This window comes from Salmo salar, chromosome 04, assembly GCF_965601325.2.
Source record: "Salmo salar chromosome 04, fSalSal1, whole genome shotgun sequence".
In the NCBI taxonomy this organism is placed as follows: domain Eukaryota; kingdom Metazoa; phylum Chordata; class Actinopteri; order Salmoniformes; family Salmonidae; genus Salmo; species Salmo salar.
The window spans coordinates 30,574,650-30,602,452 of NC_138294.1; the positions used below are offsets into that span (position 1 = coordinate 30,574,650).

Genomic DNA, 27,803 nt, shown 5'->3' on the forward strand with positions numbered 1-27,803 from the left:
TTGAAAAAAATGAGTTCATTTATTATTGAAAATTGATAATTTAAACATTAGAGGAAAAAGCATGATCTGTCCAAAAACAAAATGATTTAAACAAAACAAAGCCGCGACTTGACAAACATTATACACATTGTGAACGATTCGGGCCATGAGGCGGCTAAAGAAATGACAAATAATTAACACAAATATCATAATTACTAGTACGGCAAAAGGAACGCTAACCAAGCCGTCGCATTGTGCCATTCAAAGCAAAATGCTAAAATGGTATAAGGCAAAAATTAGTCTGAAACCGACCACCCCAGATATATTCACCTATATTAGTCCTTTTTCTGACAAAAGGCAGGCGACTGCTTTTTACTTGACAACTGGGTGACCTTTAACCCTTGCAGTGCTGAATGCAGGTCATTGTTTAGTGTTGTTTCTTTTTCCTTTTCACTGTCACAATATTGCAAGTTCCCCTTTTGTGATTTTGTACATACAAACATACTGTCAAAATATATATATATATATATCTGTCCTTAAAAATTACTTCAGTTTACATTGAATTTAAACAGGAAGTTGGAACTTTTGGCTTAGAGGGATAGGAAATACAACACTCGAGTTACATGGATGACTTTTGATGTTTCTCTCAAGAATCGATAACTCGGAATGGGAAACATCCCCAATGCAAAAATCAATAACGCTTCCTAAGCTATCGGGATTCAAGAGGTTCGTATCCACTGAGAAACGACAACAAAAACAAAACCATAGAGTTATTCATGTATATTGGAAGTCTGGATTTTTTTGAGTTGTGCCTTGTTTTCAGCTATGAAAAAAAACTGTTAAAGAGAACAGAACTTGGGAGCGTCGCGAGACCACAGTCCAACATCTGTAGCTATACTACAGACTGGACAAAATGGCTGCCACAAGGGTTTTCTTTCTGAAGTCATGGAAGAAAACAACCATTTATGAAAAAGTCAAAACTTGGGAGACATTAATAAAAAAGGGGGAAGCTCTCTTTTTCATCAGGGTCCACCACCGCCAGGTGGCAGCGGTGAAGGAAGTTGTGCGTTTAGTCGACAGAGAGAAGTGACAGAGGGGCTTAATGATCGGAAGAGTAAGATTCACACTTTTTTGTTTTCAGTGTAATTGTAAGGCTGCACCATCCCACTTGTTGGGCTTTGTAGTACACAAACAATTCTAGTACCCCCTCCCTCCATATGTTACCACCAACCTTCTACAATTCATCCACCCTGTCAGACTCAATTTCAGCATTTGGGATTTGCACAGAAGCACCGTCCACCCATAGAAACAAACACACATCCACCCGCTCCATCCCTTCTACCCTTCAACAGTGACCGAATAGAGACAGAGAGGCTGCTTGGGTCGTCTTGAGTAGACAAGAAAACGGAGACATCTCTTCACCAATTTCTCTCTCTTTCTTTCTCTCTCAAGTAACCAAGCTGACAGTGGCAGGTGTTGAGGGTGGTTGGTGCCACTGTTGAGGCCAGCGTTGAGTATAGACAGAAAGGCCTTTCTTGTTTTCACCAGCATCACAGAGAGAGAGAAAGAGAGAGACATCTATCTCAGCCTACCAAAAACCAAAGAGACAAGATCGCCCCTGGAGGATGGAGAGAGAGACAGACAGAGAGAGAAAGCGTCATTACAAGAGATAAGACCAGTTCTTAGAATTCGGCTGATTTCTCAGCCGTCTGTGGATTCTCGCCGATGTAGCTAGCTGGTGTGTGATAGTTGTCGTGCTGCTCAAGCTAGCTGTCGTGCGGCTCAAGCTAGCCGGCGTGCGGCTAAAGCTAGCCGGCGTGCGGCTAAAGCTAGCCGGCGTGCGGCTAAAGCTAGCCGGCGTGCGGCTAAAGCTAGCCGGCGTGCGGCTAAAGCTAGCCGTCGTGCGGCTAAAGCTAGCCGTCGTGTTGCTAAAGCTAGCCGTCGTGTTGCTAAAGCTAGCCGTCGTGTTGCTAAAGCTAGCCGTCGTGTTGCTAAAGCTAGCCGTCGTGCTGCTAAAGCTAGCTGCTTATGTGACTGGGATCTTGCTGGTGTCTTAGAAGTGTTGGGTGACTCTGTCTTCTCAGGGAGATGTCTCATTGATGTCTCACTGTCCAGATGTCTCACGGATGTCTTGTGGCGGATACCTCAGCAGTAATAAATAGCGAAATCCGATGTATGGAGTAGTAGGAGTCTGTGTTGTTAGATGTGGTATGGAGGTACATGGTGCAGGGACCAGGGTGTAGTAAGTAGTTGTGGTCGGGTGGAACTCTACTCTTCTACTCGTTGGGGATGCTCTGCAGGTAGGAGAGGATGTGCTGGATCTTGACCAGGCGTTCGCGCAGCGTGGTCATGGAAAGCACCGACAGCTGGTAGCGAGGGTCGATGGGCAGCACGGCCAGCAGCCACCAGCAGCAAGCCGGACCGTTGGGTGTCGCCTAAAAGAGAGGAGGAGAGGAAAGGAAAAAAAAAAAAAATCACTGACCAGAAACATGATATCACTCACCCAAAACAATGGACAGACAATGGCTTGTTGGCAATTTTTTATTTTTTTCCGCTGGGCCACCAACGAAATCAAAAGGCTTTAAGGGGTCACAGCACAAACAAATGTGATTGGATAGGTTTAAACACTATCGTCATGACCTTGCCATCTGAAAGACTAGGTGGAATAATTGGCATATTGGCTACTCCTATCCAATCATTTCAGATCTAGAAGGAACTTGAGAGTAGAGGCTAGCGAGTGAGACGCAGTTCAGTACATGCCTTACATCAGACAGATATAATGGAGACACTTTAGATTTACCAGATGTAGTAACTCATGTAGAGAGTCGGTATCTTAAATAGGCTGTTCTATAATTGAGCCAAGAATCTCAGGAAATGACTGATGTGGTGAATTACCTTGCATCTTAAGCAGCTCGAACCTAATCTGCCACTTATTGGATGTTGCTGTGTCAGAGTTACATGTTGTTTATTATAAAACTGGGTGGTTCGAGCCCTGAATGCTGATTGGCTGAAAGCCGTGATATATCAGACCATATACCACGGGTATGACAAAACATTTCTTAATAGAAACAGGCGCGCAGCGGAAATGTCATCTAATCTAGACTATGGTTTATCCCTAGACACTCATGATTAATCCTAGTATCTCCATATATAGCCAGGGTCCAGCCACACATTATCCCAATTATATAACTGTACCATTCCAAATGTTCCATGAAAAATGCTAAGCCTCCATTGGATATTGCGCGTCCAATTGTATATCTGTGTGTGTCTGTGACGTAAGTGTAGAGGATAAGGGGTTGACACCTTCCTCCAGAGGATTAGTTAAGAATTACCCACAATGATCTATTCTAGATCAGTGAAGAAACCATAGAAATAGATTGTTTCTGCGGGAGCAACACTCCACACCATTCTCTAACGCAGCGTTAACGGAGATACTTCCTGTTTGTAAACCTGGGTCGTATTAATTTAAGAACCAAATGGAAGAAAGCCTGAAACAGGGAGGGACTAACTGAACTTGTCCAATAAGAAACAATCATTTTCATACTCTGTTGCAAAACATTTTGCTATAGTGAGCCCTAATGAATGATCCTGAAAAAGGAGAGGGGGGGAAAAAACACTAAATGATGGGATGCGATTTGTGTCTTAGCTCCCTGTATGTCAGTTTAAACCTGGACACACACACACACACACACATACACACACACACAAACCGTATATTGTGTGTCTTAGCTCTTACCTGGATGTCGGGCTCTCTCTCGGGCATGGCGCCGAAGTGCTGAAGGATCTGGTTGCGGAAGCGGTTCTTGAGGTTCTGGAACCAGGTGCGCGCTTGTTCGTAAACGGCGTCGTGGAGCTGCTGCAGCTGTGTCAACTCCTCGTCGTCGCTCACCTGTCAATCAATCAACTCATTTTAACCATGCAAAGAGGGGCGTTAGGTTTGAAAGCATAGATTGCAGTGTAGGGATTCACCAAAACACCACACTACCATAATCCATTAACAGATAGATGGCCTCAACAATTTCTGTTTTTACAGGAGGCCTTCTAAATCAAAGGGTGAATAATGAAATGAAAAGTGGATTATTCAAATTAAAATATTAGGCTAATTCAAGCTGTGCTAAACGTGTAAGCGGGTGTGAGTGGGAGTTATTATCAAGGTATTCACACGTATGTAAAACGGATTTCAATATCATTTCGTCTCTATTTGTGTTTTTTATTTTATAATAGAGGATTATTTTGTGATCCTTTCTTTACAAATCAAAATATAACCAAATATATGCCCATAAAAGACAAAGAACAGAAACTCGCCATTAAAAATAGAAATATCCGAACCAGTATTTTCAGATAAGAGAACATGGGTTCTTACCCTGGTATCCTCCAGGTACTTGATGTCGGCGATGCAGTACCCGTCCTTCATCCCGCGGGTCAGCACCCGGAACCTCTTCCCTCCGATGGTGTCCACCACGGAACGCCCGTCTGGGAGGAAGTGGACGCTCCGGATGATCAGCATGCAGCCGTACTCCACAAATCTGAAAACGGGAATATTCTGAATTTTACTTTGTTGTAATCGTATAGTCATTTTGAGGTGATTTGCCAATGGTCTATATAGCTAAATTAAAGTTGCATATATAATTACACTTAGCAGGCACTTTTGTACAAAGCGACTTAATCATGCCTGCATACATTTTACGTAAGGGTGGTCCCATGAATCGAGCCAACTATCCTGGCATTGCAAGCGCCACGCTCTACCAACAGAGCTAAAGAGGAGAACAAATATATTGCATATGGTCACTGCATAGTCAAATCAGACAGCAATTCATAGTATTGTGAAAAAAGTATTGGCTCATCGTAAGCAGTCGATTGCAGTGATTTGTCAATGGCCTATTTTGTTCAAGTGAACTTACACAGGGCCGTTGCATAGTCAAGTGAAACATCAGCATTCAACTCATTTGAGAGAAGGTACAGTAGCCTAAGGCATCTTGAAACACTTAAATATAAGCATATAGATATGCTTAAATCTCATTAAATGTTTTGAATTGTCTTTTTCCATCAGGAGGATGCTTCTAAGTTGCATTTGATTTTATATTCAGTCAAAATCCTATTAGCTAGTATTTTCATAATTCCGCAGGCCCCGCCCCCTCCCTCACCTTTATACTGTTCTCCAGAGTGAGGTGACAGAAGGTGATGCATTAGTGCGCAGCAGAATGGTGTGTGTGCGCGCGCATTTGAGTGAGTGTTTACGTGCCAATGTGTGCGCACGCTTGCCTACGTCAGCAGGTGCTTGCATCGGGCGCAATTGCGCCACTGTTCCTACCCTTTCTGAGCGTCGTTGATGCACATCCCAAACTGGCGCGTGCCGGTCTCCATGCAGCGGCGGATCATGAGGCGGTAGCGCGGTTCGAAGACGTGCAGGGGGCAAGGCACGGTCGGGTAGGCCATGGTGCACACAAAGATGGGGACATTCTTCATCAGGCTGCGGAGAGAGAGAGAGAGAGAGAGGAGAGAGAGAGAGAGAGAGAGAGAGAGAGAGAGAGAGAGAGAGAGAGAGAGAGAGAGAGAGAGAGAGAGAGAGAGAGAGAGAGAGAGATGATGCTGAGACACTCGAGCATCTCTCACAAGTTAAAGGGATTCAAAGGTGACGTGCATTCCAAAGACGAAGTAAAAATCTATATCAATAGAATTCTATCTAACAGTCAGTGCGAACATTAGGTGAGCCTGTCTGCTGTGTGTGTTTTGCATGATCTCTGCTGTATTCATTAAAAAAAAAAAAGTAAAGTAGGACAACCAGGGAGAAAGAGAGAAAAGGGTACAGAGAGAAGGCTGAAGCCATAGCAATACAATTACCAGAATGGAACATTCTAGGTTAATTCTATGTTAGGAGCACAACTCACTCTGCGAGCTCTTGGGTCTCCTCCAGGTGAGTCTTCTGCCGTTCCGACTGCTCCTCAGACAGGTACTGCTTTATCACTCGGTCCAGCACACTGGTGACTGTGTACTTCCTGGCTGCCAGGTACTGGGGAGGGGGGGAGAAGGAAGGAAGGAATGAAAGAAGATTAAGGTTAAGATTTATTTTTGAGGACATGGCCTTTAAGAAGAGGTCTTCCCCAAGTTAATTGTCTTAGATACTGTCCCAAATGGCACCATGTTCCCTATTTTGTGCACTACTTTTGACCAGGGCCACTCAAAAGTAGTGCACTATATAGGGAATAGGATGCCATTTGAGATGTAACCCTTAGCGAAACTAAGGACACCCTTCCAGTTCTAAGAAAAGCAGGCGCTGAGTCGTGGTTGGTGGTGGTCTCCTCTTACCTCTTTGAGGCTCTCCTTGCAGAGGGGGCACTGGGGTGTGTGGTCCAGACAGCGCTCCAGGCAGTTTTTACAGAAGGTGTGACCGCACGGCGTGGTCACCGGTTCGTAGAACAATCTAATGCAGAGGGAACACTCCAGGTCGTTGGGGTCCAGTAGGTCCCTGGGTACGACTCTGTGAGCTCGCGCTGAGGCTCCCTGGCTCGACGCACCACAGGCCCCTACAGAGGAAGCCACAGGATGACGTCAAGCGCTTCACACACCCAAGTACGCATACAAACACAGACACAGCAAAGGTACCTGGCAATGGCTAATGGGACCGTTGCTAATTGATACTGTGGCGGTTCCGATTTATAATCCAATTTAAAACAATATAAAGAGCCAGCACTCAAGCTAAACCAGGGTTCCCCAACAGGCGGCCAGCAGGCTGAATTTGGCCCGTGGGTGGTTTTATTTCGCCCCCAAAGTTATCTGATCATATACAAATGGAAGCAAGGTTTGAAATAATTATGTTTCAGTCAAACATTATATCTGTTCGGGCTTCTTGAGGTCAATGTGCAGTCTACAAATTATTAGCAATTATGATCCAGCCCCTAGACCATCCGCTAAAGGAAAAAACGAGTTGATGATCCCTGAGCTTAACTATTCCCTTTCTAATTACGACATACTAGCAGCGATCATGATTCCCACCTCCTTGTTTCTTATGCTTGCTCCCGTGTCTGTAGACGACGTGGGGTCCGCACTCGGAGGCCGACAGCTTCCTCTTCAGCAGCACGCCTTTCTCCTGATCCCCCAGCTGGGGTGCAGAGCAGACACGTTTAAGACCCTCATCCAAGCTGCCCAGACCCGGCCCGTGGGCTCGCATCGAGTGAGCGCGGCTGAGGCCCGAACACTCCTGGCTCCCGGAGCGACCCGGCTTCTGGACGGAAAGAGAGGAGGGGGAAGAGGAGTGTGAGTGAGAGAGAGAGTGAGTGAGTGAGTGAGTGAGTGAGTGAGTGAGTGAGTGAGTGAGTGAGTGAGTGAGTGAGTGAGTGAGTGAGTGAGTGAGTGAGTGAGTGAGTGAGTGAGTGAGTGAGTGAGTGAGTGAGTGAGTGAGTGAGTGAGTGAGAGAGAGAGAATTAAAAAGTTAAAAGGAGTGTTAGACATTGTTGATGCATTTTAAATGAACAAACACCAAACAAATATCAAAACATAATTGACTTTGGAAACTTTTAAGGCCACCGTAGTGATTCAGGACTGTATCAAACACACAGTCCAGTTAGCGTACCTCGTGTTGTGCGACGGGGCTGGGGTGTGCCAAGGAAGTGCGAGCCTGGACTTGGTGCAGGGCAGGGTGTTTGGCTTTGGCCTGATGCTGTTGGGCTCTGGCCTGGGCGTCCGCTACCACAATTTTACTTCGCAGGTGAGGCGACGTGCTCTGCGCCGTCTCCCTCAGGCCCACCTTCACGTTCTCGCCGGCCGGAGACAGCAGGTCGCACAGCATCTGTGGTACACATTGCGTTAGCCATCGGAGCAGTGCAACTGGATAGAAAAATCGGCCAAAAATGAAGGAATAGGAGCCTAGATCACAAGGATCTTATAACACGATATCGTGACAGATTCACATGAACAGTGTATAAAGAAAATCCCCAAAATAGTGGATTAGAAGCCAAGTTCAAGAAGAAGGTAATAATACAATAATAATAATATAACAAAGACAACATCCTGACAGATTCACACTAACACTACACAGTACAGAGCAGGGGACATAAGACGTGAGGCAAGGGTCATTCTCTTTCTAGGAATGCCCTCTCCATTCAGATAGAGATGTAGTTAGGGGCTAAGTTTAAGGTCTTGAAGCAGTAGGGGGGTGGGGGGGGGAAGCTAGGCTATGCCAAGCATGTGTCCCCCGACTAGACCGCAATGCAGTAAAGTGGCTGGCCAAGACTGGGACCACTGGCACCAACGTGGGTTTAGGCGTAGAAAAACGTACTTGTCCAGACAATGTGGAAATGTGCCTTTGTCTTCACAATAACATGATTGACATCAAAAACAAACAAAAAAAAGGTTCAATCTGCAGTCAGGTTCACTTGTAGAAAATACAACATGTGTTGGTTGTTGCACCCTCTCTGTCGCTCTACTTCCACCCAATCCCCCTCGTCCTATATATCAACGTTATTCTCCTCCTCTTCTGCGTTTCACCTTCAGTCCATGACATGTTATTAGATGCTGACGAACCCCCAGGCCCCGTTCCAATCGCTTTAAATCTATCTGATCCTCATCCATTCCCCCCCGTTACTCCCAGACACACAAAACGGCCCATTTTTGTCTCTGCTAACCTGGGGCCCATCCAGGATCACAAGATGGGGAATTTGTGTTTACATCAGCATTTAAAAGGAGATGTATTAAGCCCAATTGTTTTAGCACCATATGATATAGGCTACTCGCTGTATTAGAGCTAAAGAAACCAGAAACGCACCTTTGCTTAGGCACACACATCACACAGACAATCCCATATAGCTCTTTTCAATCAAACATTACCCTTCTTGAGCAGAAAGAGAAGCCATTTGCCTTCAACAACTCAACCAAACAAAGCTCTTCCTAAAGGGAGAAACAACAGGAACGCAGATCCACACGTCAACAACACGATCAAAGTAGCACAGCGCTACTTTCTCACTCCACCAGAGTAGCACCCTGACATTTCACATAGCCTCGGAAACCCTGTCAGCGATTGAGGTCGGACAACGGTCCACAGTGTCTCTGACTTATGTAACAGTACTTTAGTCTCAGTCCCAAATTACACCCTATTCCCTACATAGCGCACGACGTAGGTCTCTGGTCAAAAGTAATGTCCGATGTAGGGAATAGGGTGCCATTTGGGATGAAGCCTTTGTCTAATGCGGTTTATGTCATTACAGGAGGGGAGAGTCACAAGGGCTGACTCACTTGAAAGTAAACTTATGTCATTTGATTACAGAAATTGCATGAAACACAGCCTTCGGTCAAAGCTTCAACATGGAGTCTAAGTCGGAATGTGGTGTTGAGGGAGGAAGGAAAATATTTGTAACGCTTTATTTTAACTGAGACACTATGTTAATTAGTGAATACAGCATAATTAATTACTACCCAAGACTTACTTGTTCGTCATGGGGCTTCAATTGTAACAAATAACGTAAAGTCCCAACTGTTACCAAGTACTTTTATAGCACATACCAAATAGATGCAAGTGGTAATAGGAAAATAAAGTGTAACCAAAAAGAGTGGCAAAGCGATGGATAGGCCTAACTATGACCATTCCAACTCTTTTTCAACAGGGTGTCAACAAAAACAAGAAACACGCTTTACTGCGCTCTGAACTTCAACTAAGTCTGACAGGTGATTCATCATGGAAGCAAAACTCACAGTGCATCATAGTCACTACATTTTCCGTCACCTGCGAAAACAGACGCTTTTCTCTATAAATAATGTGATTTTGCTATTAAGGCCGCTGTCAGCCCGATATGTTCCATCTCTCATGCAAGCGCCTAAGGGCTTGATTCCATTAGGCCGATGCTAAGGATAATAACCTAGCTAGCCGACGCTAGGCTATCAGCAAAATGAAGGCACACAGTGTTCCTTTTCATGGATGGTAAGCAAATCTGTACTGGGAAACGCATGGCTTAAGTAAGACAAAGGGGGTACTCAGAGAGCAACTGGCTTCTTATGAAACGGACTATGGCGCTAAGGGGTCTAGACTTCAAACGCTCCCAGAGATAAAAAAAATAATATATATTTATGCTAGTTTATAACCTTAGGCACTGCCATTAGTGATAGGGGGGGGGGGTCTATCATTGATACACAGAGGTTTGGCTCAACAGAGCAACCTCTTCACAAAATAAAAGAAAGACATTGAGAAGAGACAATATCTCCCTTCACTCATGGCAAGTCCAAAGGCTTCCAGGAAGAGCAAGGGGACTTAAGCATCATTGCCAAAGCAAATAGCTCAACAACAACAACATCACTCTCCCTCCAACTCCTTCTCTCACCGTTTCCACCTCTCGTTTTGCCAGGGTGAAGTCCTCATCCAGGGCCAGACAGTGGAGGAAAACCTGCAGCGAGTCGTCCACCTGGCCCATGTCCTGGAGCACCTTGGCCTTCCAGTAGAAACCCTGGGAGAGAGAGAGGGACGGGGACGGATTATAAAGAGTGTAAGACTTCCAGTGGAGACTCTGGGAGATAGGTTACGTCGCTGCATTTCAACTGGACAATACTGTAAATGAACAACAGCCAGAGGGTGAACCGCTAGAGAGAATGGTAGAGAGACGAGAGAGGGTATTTGGTATTTTACTAGGATCCCCATTAACTTCTTATGGCTGGATGGCAGTATTGAGTAGCTTGGATGAATAAGGTGCCCAGAGTAAACTGCCTGCTACTCAGGCCCAGAAGCTAAGATATGCATATTATTAGTAGATTTGGATAGAAATTACTCTGAAGTTTCTAAAACTGTTTGGATGATGTCTGTGAGTATAACAGAACTCATATGGCAGGCAAAAACCTGAGAAACAATCCAACCAGGAAGTGGGAAATCTGAGGTTTGTAGTTTTTCAAGTCTTGGCCTATCCAATATACAGTGTCTGTGGCGTCATATTGCACTTCCTACGGCTTCCACTAGATGTCAACAGTCTTTAGAACCCTGTTTGAGGCTTCTACTGTGAAGTGGGGGAGAATAAGAGCTGATTGAGTGAGGGGTCTGCCAGCAGGGCATGAGCTTCAGTAATGCGCGCGCCCGCGAGAGGTAGCTGAGTTCCATTGAATTTCTAAAGACAAAGGAATTCTCCGGTTGCAACCTTACTGAAGATTTATGATAAAAACATCCTAAAGATTGATTCTATACATTGTTTGACATGTTTCTACGAACTGTAATGGAATTTTTGGATTTGGATTTGTGAACAAAAACAAAAAGGAGGTATTTGGACATAAAGGATGGACTTTATCGAACAAAACAAACATTTATTGTGGAACTGGGATTCCTGGGAGTGCATTCTGATGAAGATCAAAGGTAAGTGAATATTTATAATGCTATTTCTGACTTCTGTTGACTCCAACATGGCGGATATATGTATGGCTTGTTTTTGTGTCTGAGCGCCGTACTCAGATTATTGCATGGTGTGCTTTTTCGGTAAAGCTTTTTTGAAATCTGACACAGCGGTTGCATTAAGGAGAAGTTTATCTAAAGTTCCATGTATAACACTTGTATTTTCATCAACATTTATGATGAGTATTTCTGTAAATTGATGTGGCTCTCTGCAAAATCACTGGATGTTTTGGAAGCAAAACATTACTGAACGTGACTAGTTGCTGACCTAACAATCGTTTGGTGTGCTTTCGCTGTAAAGCCTTTTTGAAATCGGACACTGTGGTGGGATTAACAACAAGTTCATCTTTAAAATGGTGTAAAATACTTGTATGTTTGAGGAATTTTTTATGATGAGATTTCTGTTGTTTGAATTTGTCGCCCTGCACTTTCACTGGCTGTTGTCATATCAATCCTGTTAACGGGATTCCAGCCATAAGAAGTTAACTGTTGCAAAAGCAGCAGCTACTCTTCCTTGGGTCCACATAAAACATAATACAGAACATTATAGACAAGAACAGCTTAAGGACAGAACTAGATCAATTAAAAAATCAATTTTAAAAAAAGGCACATTACCAATACATACACACAAACAATCCAGGTCAAATAGGGGAGAGGCTTTGTGTCCCGTGAGGTGTTGCTTTATCAGTTTTTTTAAACCAGGTTTGCTGTTCATTTGAGCAATATGAGATGGAACGGAGTTCCATGCAATAATGTGGTTCTATATAATACTGTACAGTTTCTTGAATTTGTTCTGGTGGTATGTCTGGTGGGGTAAGTGTGTGTGTCAGAGCTGTGTGTAAGTTGACTATGCAAACAATTAGGGATTTTTAACATATTCATTTTTCTTATAAAAATAAGAAGTGATGCAGTCAGTCTCTCCTCAACTCTTAGCCAAGAGAGACTGGCATGCAAAGTATTTATATCTGCCCTCTGATGACAATGAAGAGCCAGACGTGCCGCTTTGTTCTGGGCCAGCTGCAGCTTAACTAGGTCTTTCCTTGCAGCACTCGACCACACGACTGGACATTAATCAAGATAAGATAAAACTAGAGCCTGCAGCATCTCTTTATTACGGACAGACCTCTCCCCATCTTTACAACCATTGAATCTATATGTTTTGACCATGACAGTTCACAATCTAAGGTAACACCAAGTAACTTAGTCTCCTCAACTTGTTCAACAGCCACACCATTCATTACCAGATTCAGCTGAGGTCTAGAATTTAGGGAATGATTTGTACCAAATACAATGCTCTTACTTTTAGAGATGTTCAGGTCTAGTTTATTACTGGCCACCCATTCCAAAACAGACTGCAACTCTTTGTTAAAGGTTTCAGTGACTTCGTTAGCTGTGGTTGCTGTTGCGTATATGGTTGAATCATCAGCATACATTGACACACAGGTTTTGTTTAATGTCAGTGGCAGGTCATTGGTAAAAATAGAAAAGAGTAGAGGGCCTAGAGAGCTGCCCTACGGTACACCACACTTTACATATTTGACATTAGAGAAGCTTCCATTAAAGAAAACCCTTTGAGTTCTATTAGATAGATAGCTCTGAATCCATGATATGGCAGATGTTGAAAAGCCATAAAATAGCCAGTTTGGTCAATAATATCAAAGGCCGCACTGAAATCTAACAGTACAGCTCCCACAATCTTCTTATTATCAATTTATTTCAACCTGTCATCAGTCATTTGTGTCAGTGTTGACATGTTGAGTGCCCTTCTCTATAAGCATGCTGAAAGTCTGTTGTTAATTTGTTTACAGAGAAAAACATTGTATTTGCGTTGTGCTGCTACCATGTTGTGTTGCTGTCATGTTGCTACCATGTTGTTGTCATGTTGTGTTGCTATCATGCTGTGTTGTCATGGCTTGCTGCCATGCTATGTTGTCATCTTAGGTCTCTCTTTATGTAGTGTGGTCTCTCGTCGTGATACGTGTTTTGTCCTATATTTTTATTTTATTTATTTTTTATCCCAGCCCCCATCCCCACAGGAGGCCTTTTGTTAGGCCATCATTGTAAATAAGAATTTGTTCTTAACTGACTTGCCTAGTTAAATAAAGGTTAAATAAATTAATAAAATCAATTAATTAATAAGTAAAGAGCTGACAGCAAGCTGATAGGCCTGCTGTTAGAACCAGTAAAGGCCGCTTTACCACCCTTGGGTAGCAGAATTACTCCAGGCCTGAGGACAAATATTTTCCTCTAGGCTCATATTAAAGATATGACAGATAGGAGTGGCTATAGAGTCAGCTACCATCCTCAGTAGCTTCACATCTAAGTTGTCAATGGCAGGAGGTTTGTCATTATTGATCGATAACAATCATTTTCCCACCTCTCCCACACTAACTTTACAAAATTCGAACTTACAATGCTTTTCTTTCATTATTTTGTTTTTTATGCATGAATACGATGGCTCACTGTTCATCGTTGGCATTTCCTGCCTAAGTGTGCCCACTTTACCAACGAAGTAATCATTAAAATAAGTGGCAACATCAAATGGTTTTGTTATGAATAAGCCATCTGATTCAATAAAAGATGGAGTTGAATTTGTCTTTCTGCCCATAATTTAATTTAAAGTACTCCAAAGTTTTTTTTCCCATCACTCTTTATATCATTGATCTTGGCTTCATAATACAGTTTCTTGTTTTTGTTGAGTTAAGTCACATAATTTCTCAATTTGCAGTAAGTCAGATGTTTGGCCAGACTTATTAGCCACTCCTTTTGCTCCATCTCTTTCAACCACTACAGTTTTTTAATTCCTCATCAATCCATGGAGCCTTAACAGTTCTAACAGTCGGGTTTCTTAACAGGTGCACGTTTATCAATAATTGGAAGAAGCAATTTCATAAATCCATCAAGTGCCGTGTCTGGATGCTCCTTATTAATCACATCAGACCTACAAATATTTTTTACATCATCCACATAAGAGTCACAGCAAAATCTTTTGTATGATCTCTTATATACAATTTTAGGCCCAGCTTTTTGAACTTTGGCTTTCCTGGATATAGCCACTATATTGTGATCACTGCATCCAATGGGTACGGATACAGTTTTAGTACAAAGTTCTACAGTATTAGTAAAGATGTGATCGATACATGTGGATGATCTTGTCCCTCTAGTGTTTGTAAACACCCTGGTAGGTTGATTAATAACCTGAACCAGATTACAGGCACTGATTACAGTGAGAAGCTTCCTCTTGAATGGACAGCTTGATGAAAACCAGTCAATATTCAGATCCCCAAGAAAGTAGACCTCTCTGTTTACATCACATACACTATCAAACATTTCACACATATTATTTAGATACTGACTGTTAGAACTTGGTGGCCTACAGCAAGAAAAGGCTTTTGATATGCAAAGTGAACCTGCAAGACCACAACACTTCAATAACACTTGACATAAGATCTTCTCTAAGCATTACAGGGATATGGCTCTGAATATATAGAGCAACACCTCCCCCATAAGCGTCTCTTCTATAGATGTTATATCCTTGTATTGCTACTGCTGTATCATCAAATGAAGTATCTAACTGAGTCTCAGAAATGGCTAATATAGGAATGTTGTCTGATGTTAGCAAGTTATTGATTTCATGAACCTTATTTCTAAGTCCACATATATTAATATGGGCTATTTTCATCCCTTTCCTGGGTAGCTTATCAGAGATAGACATAATATGGAAAAGAGTTTGCAAACAAAGCAAGAGAATAAATATATACATTCAGCACTCCATTAATCAATTGATGTGTGTGTGTGCGTGTGTGTGTGTGTGTGTGTGTGTGTGTGTGTGTGTGTGTGTGTGTGTGTGTGTGTGTGTGTGTGTGTGTGTGTGTGTGCTGAGGGGTTGAAGCTGCAAACCCATAGGCTTGGCTCTCTCATCCCTTCCAGGCTTCTGGGAGATGTAAGCAATGTCGTCACATGCTCTGGCAGCTTTCATGGCTGGGATAAGTTCTTTCCTTTTCTGGCGCACAGCTTCAGGATAGTTCTCATTGAGGAAGATATGCGTTCCTCTCAAGTTCTTGGCTCTTTCCAGAACAGCTACCTTGTCCTTGAACCTCAGGAACTTGGCCACTATCGGGCTTGTCACCAGGGCCGGTGGTGGGTTTTCCAGTCCTGTGGGGGCGCTCCACCTCAATCTTCCGGTGGGCCATCTTCAATTTCTCAGAGAACCTTTCCCTCACTTTGTCTTCAGATTCCATCCAGGTCTCATTTGGGGATTCTTCAATTCCGTCCACAACTATGTTGTTCTACCTTGATTGTCCCTCATAGATTTCTCCGCCATTGTTATCATGGATTCACACACAGAACTGATGTCCTCTCTCAATGACTTACAGATTGCGGTCATCTTGCCGTTCTCCTGTTTCACCTCATTGAGCTGACCCTGAGAGAACTGCAAACTGTTCTTCAGGTCCTGGACCTCTCTGGTCAGGTCGTCCATTATTTTATTAGTTGAATCGACCAGTATTTAGACAAAACACTTGAAGCTATTTTCTTGTTTTTGTAACAACTGCTTGTAGAACTATTTGTGTTTGTTTAAAAGACCCTTCACCTGTGATAGAGAGACACCACTGTCCTCAACGGTATTCAAGCTGGCTTTGGTCTTTGTCATGGTAGCTAATAACGTAGATTACGCTGTTAATCCTCACAGTTCCAGACAGGGCAGGTCAGAGGGAAGATTGAACACAACAAGCAGCAGGGATCTAGACAGCCACAAACCCGGGACAATCCGCGGTCCCAGGCACAATGGCTAACTGCGACGCGGGCTGTGTTCAAGCCCTCAAGAAACCCCACTAGCTTGAAAGGCAGGTACGCCAAATAGCTCCTCAGACCCGGCCTTGGTCGGCAGGATCACTGGACAGAGAGTAGCAGTCCCAGCAACTGATGCCAAATGCGCCGTGGGATCCAAAGTAAAAAGTTAGTTAGCTACTAAGAAACTTTCCAATACACTTTAAAAACAACAAACCATTCAAAACAACAAACCAAGCTCTCCCTCGTTCAACAGGAAGTGTTCATCAGGAGAAGGGGCCCTAGTTAGAACACAATGCAGGTAGCCTGACAACAACAGCCAACAAGACCTGGATAACTCAACATCAATTCAGTTGCCAGGCTTCACTGAATAGGATTAACATACAATGCAAAAATTCCTAACCCCTTGGGGTACTGAACCAGTTCGTCTTCTCTCTAAGAGAGGCATGACTCCTGCTGAGTAGCCTAGTTTGCTAAACTACACATTACCAACTAAATCAGCAGTTATGGAAATACAAATTTAAACAAAAGATGTACCCTATGTGGCATCTAGCTCGGGCCTTTATGTTTATCCCCAACTATATATTTCCACCTCTTCAACTAACCTCTCACCATTAAGAATAACAGGGGAGGTTAGCATGTCTTGGGGGTATGATCTTTGACCCTCTGCAACTTTCTCACTCATCATTTCAAAAAGCATTTTTCTATGAATGGCCATGCTTTCCACCTGGCTACCCCTACCCCGGTCAACAGCTCTGCACCCCCCACAGCAACTTTCCCAAGCTTCCCCCATTTCTCCTTCACCCAAATCCAGATAGCTGATGTTCTGAAAGAGCTGCAAAATCTGGACCCCTACAAATCAGCTGGGCTAGACAATCTGGACCCTCTCTTTCTAAAATTTTCCGCCGCAATTGTTGCAACCCCTATTACTAGCCTGTTCAACCATTCTTTCATATCGTCTGAGATCCCTAAAGATTGGAAAGCTGCCACGGTCATCTATCACAGTGCCATCCGTTTTGTCACCAAAGCTCCATATACTACCCACCACTGCGACCTGTATGCTCTCGTTGGCTGGCCCTCGCTTCATATTCATCGCCAAACCCACTGGCTCCAGGTCATCTATAAGTCTTTGCTAGGTAAAGCCCCACCTTATCTCAGCTCACTGGTCACCATAGCAGCACCCACCCGTAGCAAAATAAATAAACATTTGTATTCACAATTCATTCAGGGTTATCCATAATCATGGTAGAATCCACATTTATGTAGAAGTATTTAGAAACATATTATATATTTATTTACAGTAAAAGTCCTTCCAAAATGACACAATACATTATTTACCAGTAATTTCTAATGGGCACAAACAAATCTGAAACACAACCAAAACAAACTGCAAATACATCCAACAAGTTTGTAGAGTCACAACTTGATGTAGTCATTGCGTGCTAGGAATATGGGATCAAATACTAAACTTTTGACTACTTTATTTATAAGACTATTTATTTGAGAAAAAAAAAGTTATCTTTTCTCTGAGCAATTGTATTAGTATAAAATATCATTTACCAATTTTTTTGAGCATACAATATAGCTAAGTATTTTAATTATTGATTTTATACAGTCATTATTGCTCATCTTTTTCAAGGGTGTCAATCATTTCAGACCCCACTGTATATTTCCACAGTATGAGGATGGAATAATACTGGGAAATGATGAAAATTATGATATTGCCCTTTGAGAGTAAGCGATGTTTGAAAAGACCACCTGAAATTTCAGCCTTGGTGGGACCAAAAGTGTGACCAAATGTGTAACAAACAAATACACAACTCCCAAATGAGAGGCTCTGAACCCTCCATCAAAACAGTTATGTAAAGGAAAAACAAATCAACATTTGATAACAGAAAAATATTATACAGTAATATTATATTAGAATTTATCAAGACTTAAAAATCGAACTAGAGGACATAGTGAACAATGATGTTAATAGCGCTAAGACGCCCTAAAATATATCCTACCGGTTCTTATTCAGGATGGCCCTGCTAACACATTTAGACTTACTAAAACCTGACTGAGCCTCTAATCAGCCTCCACTTTCCCTCCATGACGCATCACACGGTGTCGTAAAGCGTGGAGGATATTACCGGAGCTATAGGCTTCTAATTCACTGTTTAAAAGTGCCACAGGGTGCCTGGTAAGTACTAAGGATAATGATAGTGCTGGGGAGCAGTGAATAAAGTGAATAAAGTAGGCCTCAGCAAACTTAAAACCTCCCATAACATTTGTTTAAATTTCGTAAATATTTTTTTTTCTCCTCTACTTGTGCCTACTGAACTCAACACACAGTTTGCCCCATTGGTCCAGTAACCTACCTCTGCAGAGTGGGCGGAGCTAAGACAGAGTTCAGCGTCCTCCAGGGCCAATCGGTACTGCTGGAGCCCGGTGTAGGCCTTGACCCGTGACCACCGCACTGCCTCATCCCCAGGATCTGGGGGAAAAAGGAGGGAAGGATAAAGGAGGAGAGCAGAGACAAATTATTTGATTAAAAAAATTTAAAAGACACATTTCAGACAAATTTCCAAATATTTTAGGATCTGTCACCGAAGATGACCATAACTCTAGGGCGAAATATTCGTGTTATGAGAAAAGCATACATTCAACATAATAGCAAAAGAGATTCCATGTCAAACACATGACATGAAGACCCATAGACATTAAAACCAGTAGATAGTGATAGCACTTTATTTTATTTATTTATTTCACCTTTATTTAACCAGGTAGGCAAGTTGAGAACAAGTTCTCATTTACAATTGTGACCTGGCCAAGATAAAGCAAGCAGTTTAACACATACAACAACACAGATTACACATGGAGTAAAACAAACATACAGTCAATAATATAGTACAAAAATAAGTCTATATACAAAGTGAGCCAATGAGGTGAGATAAGGGAGGTAAAGGCAAAAAAGGCCATGGTGGCAAAGTAAATACAATATAGCAAGTAAAACACTGGAATGGTAGATTTGCAGTGGAAGAAAGTGCAAAGTAGAAATAGAAATAATGGGGTGCAAAGGAGAAAAATAAATAAATAAAATAAATACAGTAGGGGAAGAGGTAGTTGTTTGGGCTAAATTATAGATGGGCTATGTACAGGTGCAGTAATCTGTGAGCTGCTCTGACAGCTGGTGCTTAAAGCTAGTGAGGGAGATAAGTGTTTCCAGTTTTAGAGATTTTTGTAGTTCGTTCCAGTCATTGGCAGCAGAGAACTGGAAGGAGAGGCGGCCGAAGGAGAAATTGGCTTTGGGGGTGACCAGAGAGATATACCTGCTGCACTTACAATGCATTCAGAAAGTATTCAGACCCTTTCATTTTTTCCACATGTTGTTACGTTACAGCCTTATTCTAAAATGGATTATTTGTTCCACCCCCATCAATCTACAAAGTACCCCATAATGACAAAGCAAAAACAGGTTAAGACATTTTTGTCATTTATAAAATAAAATGAAAAGGGGAAATATGACATTTACATAAGTATTCAGACCCGTTACACAGTACTTTGTTGAAGCACCTTTGGCAGTGATTACAGCCTCGAGTCTTCTTGGGTATGACACTACAAGCTTGGCACACCGTTATGTGGGGAGTTTCTCCCATTCTTGTCTGCAGAGCCTCTCAAGCTCTGTCAGGTTGGATGGAGTGCGTCGCTGCACAACTATTTTCTGGTCTCTTCAGAGATGGTCGATCGGGTTCAAGTCCGGGCTCTGGCTGGGCCACTCAAGGGCATTGAGACTTGTCCCGAAGCCATTCCTGCGTTGTCTTGGCTGTGTGCTTAGGGTCGTTGTTGTGTTGGAAGGTGAACCTTCGCCCCAGTCTGAGGTCCTGAGCGCACTGGAGCAGGTTTTCATCAAGGATCTCTCTTGTACTTTTCTCCATTCATCTTTGCCTCGATCCTGACTAGTCTCCTAGTCCCTGCCGCTGAAAAACATCACCACAGCATGATGCTGCCACCACCACACTTCTCCGTAGGGATGGTATTGGCCAGGTGTGCAGTGCCTGGTTTTCTCCAGATGTGACGCTTGGCATTCAGACCAAAGATTCCATCAGACCAGAGAACCTTGTTTCTCACGGTCTGAGAGTCAGTTTGGCAAACTCCAAGCAGACTATCGTGTATTTTACTGAGGAGTGGCTTCCGTCTGGCCATTCAACCATAAAGGCCATAAAGGTGGAGTGCTGCAGAGATGGTTGTCCTTCTAGAAGGTTCTCCAATCTCCACAGAGGAACTCTGGAGCTCTGTCAGAGTGACCATTGGGTTCTTGGTCACCTCCCTGACCAAGGCACTTCTCCCACGATTGCTCAGTTTGGCCGGGCTGCCAGCTCTAGGAAGAGTCTTTCTTGGTGGTTCCAAACTTCTTCCATTTAAGAATGATGGAGGCCACAGTGTTCTTGGGGACCTTCAATGCTGAAATGTTTTGGTACCCTTCCCCAGATCTGTCCCTTGACACAATCCTGTCTCGCACCTCTACAGACAATTCCTTTGACCTCATGGCTTGGTTTTTGCTCTGACATGCACTGTCAACTGTGGGACCTTATATAGAAAGGTCTGTGCTTTTCCAAATCACGTGAGCTCAATTTCGAGTCTCAAAGCAAAGGGTCTAAATAGTTACGTAAATAAGGTCTCTGTTTTTTAATTTTCAATAAATTAACAAAAATTACTAAAAACATGTATTCGCTTTGTCATTATAGGGTATTGTGTGTAGATTGAATCCATTTTAGAATAAGGCTGTAACGTAACACAATGTGCAAAAAGTGAAGGCGTCTGAATACTTTCCGAATTAACTGTACATCATCCACATATTCGTACGGAAAACTCATGATGGCGCATGAAGCTGGAAATATTTGAATTTGAAGCGCCCCATATTGCTGAATGGAGCTGAATGGCACCAAAAAATGTCTTAGGATCATGATCAAAGTGGCCGTGACTAGCAAAGGATGATGGTCGTTGTAGTCGTCTTCATCCTACCTGGGAGTCAACCCAACAATGCTAGATGACATCGGCGTCAATACCGGATACCACGTGAATACCACGTGCAATGAGAGTGCATCAGGGTGCGATCACTATGTAACTAAATATCTCGATTGGTAGCAAACTTAAAGAATTTACCGAGGGGATCGAACTAGATCATAATAAACACATTTTAGAGCCCAAAATAGGCATCTAAATTTTTTTCTAAAGAGTCGGTTGTAGCGATCTTAATGTCCATAGGCTTTCTAGTGCAGACCAGTTTGGCACCACTAGGTTGCTACGCAGTAGCCGACCAGCAGAGCTCGTGACTTCACACTCCAGACTGCACACTGGGGGCCTGTGAAGACCGTGACAATCCTGTCAAAGAGTAGTCCTAGCCTATAGAAGTTAATGATCCAAGGCATGAAATTGGTCCGGAAGGTCTTAAATCAGTCCGGAATTGGCGGCAGAGAGAAGCATCCTGCAATTCTATAAATGAGAGAAACTTGTGAAAGCCAATTTCCTGCAATTCTATGCATTTTGCAATGGCTATTTCTGTGTTCTTATGCTCAAACATGATTTTTTTTTTTTTTAAATCAACAGGGACCGCAATCAGGGCCCCTGGGCATATACCCTAAGTATCTTATCAGAAATCCAGCCATGCCAAAAATACTCCTAAACTCAACGTTTTGGAAATTTCCGATTAAACCTGGCTGTCGTAGCATTTATTTGGTGATTTCTATTTCTCAAAGATGACATTATAAAACAAGTATGTAGGTCAATTATATGTTCTACATACTTTGTGTGGGTTTAGTCATTTAAGTTTACACTGAAAGCGTTTTTACACCCCGAAGATTGTTTTCTAGAAAAAATAAGATTTTTGTAATATACTGTATATAAATAATTTTACTTTTTGTTGTTGTGTGGCAGCTAAATGAATAGAGGGAAAACACTGTAGACCAGGTTAAGCTTCCCAGCTTTCAAATGAGGTCATAGACTAGGCCTATTTGGTCTTCTATGATGAATGTTCAAAATCATGTGCGTCGCTGGCAAGATAAGAGACACACTGTGGCATCTTGTTTGCGGTCCAAGATGGGCCTCTGTGATTCTGAGCCTGCGGCTAGAGGTGACATGTCTACAAAACGCACAAGGGTTGCATCTCCATCGTTCAAAGTGGCTTCCTCTCCCGGTCTCCTTTCCTTCACCCACACTGTCTCCTGTCTAGCATGAACCCCTGGATAGGAAACACTGTCTGGTTTGCTTTAACCTAACATGCCTTTGTAGATCAGTACAGATGAAGGACAAGGTCAAGAACACTAAGCCCCTTTAGACTATTGAGACGCACCCCGGTGGGTTTTCCGTTGTGTGGGGGAAAAGACAGACAACGACTGTGTGATTCACTTCACTAGAAGGGGGATTACTCCATATTAGCTTATGTGCTTCAGGCTTGGCTAGCTCACCAAGTCTCAGACAGATACAGTAATGTCATAGCGGTGGCACCTCTAGTCTGGTTCTTGCCGCTCTGTTGGCGGTGACCGACTGTGCCACCAGCGTTGGCACTGCAACTGTGTCACACGCCTGCGCCCCAAAACCAAAGTCACCTCAGCGAAGTCCTTAGCTGACCCAAAATGCCACACTGGCTATGGGCTCTTACATTTGCTACCGTTTCTCACAGTTGCCAACATTTCCACATTAAACACTGTTGAAAGATAAGGGCATAACTTTCCACCTCTAGACCAAACAATGTTTTTGTTGCACTCATTTAGTCTCAAATCAAAGAAAGTAGCTTTAGGCTACACTTATATGCAATAAGTGCTCATATTTTTATTATTGGGCAATATATAATTTGTAACCCCTTTATTAATAAGTGAGATCAGTTCAGCGTCAAGAGAGAGGGGAGCCTGTGCAGTTTGATGAGTTATCTTCAGTGACAGAGGGGCAAGGGTCTTGGAGGTGACCTTATAATATGGCCGAGGCTATGAATACGGAGTTTTCGCACCCCGCCCCTCTGGAAACGTATTTCTCAAATCTAAAGATGCGAATCTTGTTCCGCACGTGTTATTTTACACACACATTCGCGGTTCTCTCTTTACTTACCCTCTTCTGAACCCTCAACCAATTTGATCGACATGATGACGTGGGCTATGTCTCTGCCTAATATATCTGGACAGCTGCGATTTGAACAAACTTTCCAAAAATATATATGAAAGCTACATTACAACCTTCCTCATTCTGTTGTAATGGATATTAGCGTAGCACAAGCAAGATACAGTCTACACATTGCATTGGGGGAAAACAATTAGCGTTATGTGTGATGATGTCATCTTTATAGTTATGCTGCCATATAGCCAGCAGTCTACTTCCTGTTTAGCCAATGTGTGTAATACTGCCTGTCTGTGTCTTGCTTGTTTGATATGCTGTGCAGGCTCTAGCTTCTGTTGTGCTTATGTTTACAATAGTATGTAGTGTTTTTTTGTTGTTTTTTGTTGTTTTTTTACAGTCAAAGAACTATGTTTAATCAAACTATTTTGTGTACAAGCGGCAGCGGAGTCACAGAGTGACTGAGCAGTAGCTGAAAGGAGGTAGGCTAGCGGATCTTGAATGAGCAGAAATCTTCGGATTTTTTAGCAACAGCATGTCGGGTTGTAGAAAATCCAGACCTCTGTTATAATATTACATCACAGCATGAACAACTTCAGGTTGACTCAGATATCTGGAATCTTTATGTCATACCTCCGCACCCCCTTATTAAATGTATAAACATACACCAGTTTAGCATGGCTTACAACGGATGACTTTATTACTCTTTAGCGTTTACTTTTACTTTTTTCATATATACAAATAAATGTCTTCTGAAGAAACAGCGTCGGCGTAATTTGGTCTAATTGTGAGGTCAACAACATGACAAGAGATTGTTAGACACATTTTCTTTCTCAACGTTCTTGCTCTTATCATTTCAATAAGTACTTACATGACACGCTAGGGCTACATTTAGCATGTTATTGTGCAAAGCATACTACTCGATGTAATAACCATGCATCTACAGTACATAGGTGCCATTAGAGTTCCTGAGTAGGCCTTCACATTACGGAGAGCATTGCCTTGGTGAGTATTTGTAACTGTTGACCTGATCGATTTCACACTTATTTTCCAGGAATAAATTGCTTTCCGAGAAGCTGAACCATCAAACAAGGCCAATGGCTGTCAAGGTGAGATTTTGAGGTCGGTTTCGGTTCGATTGTTACAAAAATAATCACGTTTTTTCATTTTGGTGCATTAAATGCACTGTTGGTTGAACGCTGTAACAACACAGAATAAAAATTAAAAGTCCCATTATGTTAGTGACTGCCCATTACTGGTTATCACTTATTAACCATAATTTACTCACATTACTTTAATAAAATATTTAAGTTGTTGTGTGTATTGAATTTGTTTTATTTGATGACTTTATTATTTCATTCCAAGTCTTCATTTCATTCATACCTCGCAAAGCAACTGGTCTCTATCCCTCTCCATAGCGCATTCTTCTGTCTTCTCTCGTGTCTGCCCCCACACTAACCTAACATAGCAGGCCTAAAAGGCTGCGTTTACACAGGCAGCCCAATTCTGATATTTTTTCCACTAATTGGTCTTTTGACCAATCACATCAGATCTTTTCACATCGAGAGCTTTTTCAGAGCTGCTCTGATTGGTCAAAATAACAATTAGCGAAAGAAAATATCAGAATTGGGCTGGCTGTGTTAGTGCAGCTGAAGAAACAATGGCTGGACAAGTAGGCGAGCAATGGATTATGGTAATTTGTTGTTAATTATGATGTTTTCTGCAATAAACTATGTAAAATATTGGCCTGATGTAAACTACAACTCCCTACTAGGCCTACATCGCACAGTTTGGTCTTGATGTGATTTCTCTAAAGAAACAGCACTGAGCTCACAGAAGAAAATAAAAGAAAATATGGAATTCAGATAATTTAACAGATGTCAGTCAATTAGTTGTTTAAAAAACGAAAAATGGCTGTTGGTTAACCGCTCAGTATTACCCATAGGAGACAGAATGACAACTTTCAGTAATCTCTTTGGTATTTATTTTGTAAGTATCACTAATTGTATGTCTGGTGTCATTAAAACCTAACACAGCCTACAGCAATGACTATAGACTTCAGTGCTGTCACTTTTTATTGCCTTCGCAATATTTGCATTGGCACTCTCTGCATTTTGACTTCTTCGTCTTATGTACCAGTAGAGACTTGGCAACACACAGGTATACACCCGTTTGTTACGTAAAAATGCCATCACGTTAATAACTGCACCGCCATGCCTTGATTGGGCAGCACATTTTGCCTTTTTAAGTGTCTTTTTCGGACTTTGAGAGGGGACCAAACGTTATAACATTACTGTTTGGCAAACCCATCCCCCGCTACTTAGTTACAAAACGTTCCACTGTGTCACGACCTGCCTTATGAAACTCGCTGCTTGTGCGCATGCCCAACTTAAGAAATGTCGTAACAGGGCGGCACGAGGGTTACATCAGTGGCACAAAGGCTGCGTTCACGCAGGCAGTTCAATTCTGATGTTTTCCACTAATTGGTCGTTTGACCAACCACATCAGATATTTTTCAGATCTAATGGTCAAAAGATAAATTGGTGAAAAAAAGATCAGAATTGGGCTGCCTGTAAACGCTGCCAAAAAAGCTAGTCAAACACATGACAAGCGGGTACCTTCAATATTGGTCAGTGGAACTCCCCTTCCCTACTCTTTGATAATAAATACCAGAAACAGTAACAGGGAATGACTAAAATAACACTTGGTGTTCATGCTTTGACAGAGTTCCTAAATGTCTCATCATAGCACACAAAACAAGGATGGGAAGTGGTATCCACAAAAGCCTTTCCTCCCCCCACTCACCAGATTCAATCATATCTGTCGCTAGTGATACGGCCTCCTCGAAATGTTTCCTTCTAGACAGGTCTTCAATTTCACTAATAGCTCTGGACCTTTTCAGCTCCTCGGGAAACCACTTTTCCAAAAGTCCGAATAGAATCACATTTGTTTTAAGCTCCGTCGGCCTGCCTCCAACATCGCTACACAGCTTGCATTTGGAGAGCAGCTGATGTTGTAAACATCTTTTACAGTACGAATGTCCACAGCCGATAGTCACGGGCTCGCCTAGAAATCTATGACAATTCGGGCAGTCAAAAACATCCTCCTCTCCGGCGTTATCCAAAATATGTAGCGTTCGTTCCGAAGGCGGCTCATCCTTTCCCAGCTTTCTCTTGAAGTTGCGCAGAATACAATCCACTAAAGTGCTCATCTGCTCCGGCCCTACAGAACCATATCTCAAGGCCATCGAGTAAACATCGATGGCTTCTTTGAGACGGTTTTCTGATGCCAGTGCATCAGCTTTTTGTAAAATAAGTGTGTGGTGGTCTACATTATCCTGCTCCTCGTCCCAGTCGTATTCTGGTTCGATGAAGAATCCTCTTCTTTCTTCGACGTCGTCCTCTCTGTCGGGGTGTTGGACCGACATTGTAGGCTAGACGATCGGCATACAATGTATGCCGGTTTTTATAAATGTATTTAAAAAATGTGTTTAGCCATAGCTGTAGCCAACAATGTGTCTCTAGTTTATGTGCCAGTAGCGACTTGGCAACATACAGGTGTACACCCGTTTGTTACGTAAAAATGCGATCACGTGACGGGAATCACAGTTCCTTGATTGGCCAGCGAGTCTCGATTACAAAACCTTAGTTTAGAAGTTTCATAACTACGAAAAGCGTCTGACGAAAAGTGCGCAGACGCAGAGTGTATCACATTGGGATATAAAAAAGAGGCGCGAACAGTTTTTTTCCGCTGTGCCATCACTAAATAATGCAGTGGCGTCATTTCAGCCAAACCTAGGGAATGGCAAAGTTGGGTGTGGTGGGGCGTGATTGCAAAGCCTCCACTGAGTTTTTGGTAAATCGAAGCTCATTTAGGCATACTGCATTTCTACACAATTTAAAAACTTTAAAATGGTATGCGGAGAACAGCAAAAACAAACAAAAATGGACCAGCCATGAATTATCACCTCCATATAACGTTTAAAGGTCTGTGGAACGGTGTGTAAATGGTTAGCTACTCAACCTCAACATAAATTGACTAATTTACTTGTGGAATGTCGCATACAGTGCACCAAGAAATAGATGCGTAATACACGCTATCAAATAACAACAAGGCCAACTTCAAATATCAATGTGAAAATAACCGATACATTAAAGTGTTGACAGGGAAGGCAAACTATGCCAGATAAATTCTACACATGCATTGAAATAAAGCGCATACATTAAAGGACTTAAGCCTACTTAGGTCTACAATCGACAGGGACGCATATAGACAAACAAACTCGACCAAATAATGACGAAAATCACGAAAGGAAAATCTACACAGGCCTCGCCCATGATTCAGCTGAATGGACAGTGCCTCCGTTCAGGTAGGCGTAGTGGAGCTCGTTGGTTTGGTGCTGAATGGACAGCGTCTATGTTTAGTTGCCAGTTAATAGAATTATTTCATTTATGGGCCGTTAGACATTTTTGGGGCACAGTTAGGTAGCCTACAATGAGTATATGAAAATCATAACTCGCATGCAGATATTTAGAAATGGTATGTAGGATCTATTGTAAATTGGCACTCCTCATGAAAAAGGTTGCCATCC

General features: G+C 42.6%; 1 protein-coding gene across 2 annotated transcripts; it reads right to left on the reverse strand.

Annotated features, from left to right (window-relative positions):
* Positions 1-26,802, reverse strand: LOC106602692 (LON peptidase N-terminal domain and RING finger protein 1). 2 transcript variants are annotated; one of them, XM_014195477.3, is made up of 11 exons: positions 26,018-26,802; positions 18,487-18,602; positions 10,287-10,409; positions 7,550-7,765; positions 6,973-7,198; positions 6,286-6,503; positions 5,868-5,989; positions 5,291-5,449; positions 4,343-4,505; positions 3,716-3,868; positions 1-2,414 (listed from the first exon to the last, which is right to left on the reverse strand). In XM_014195477.3, exons 1-11 carry the CDS (start codon positions 26,637-26,639, stop codon positions 2,256-2,258), a joined length of 2,277 nt encoding a protein of 758 aa, XP_014050952.3. In that variant the 5' UTR covers positions 26,640-26,802; the 3' UTR covers positions 1-2,255. The 2 variants fall into 2 exon arrangements, with proteins under 2 accessions (XP_014050952.3, XP_014050951.3); XM_014195476.3 differs by having other exon boundaries at positions 6,973-7,201.
* Between the last annotated feature and the right edge of the window lie 1,001 nt (positions 26,803-27,803).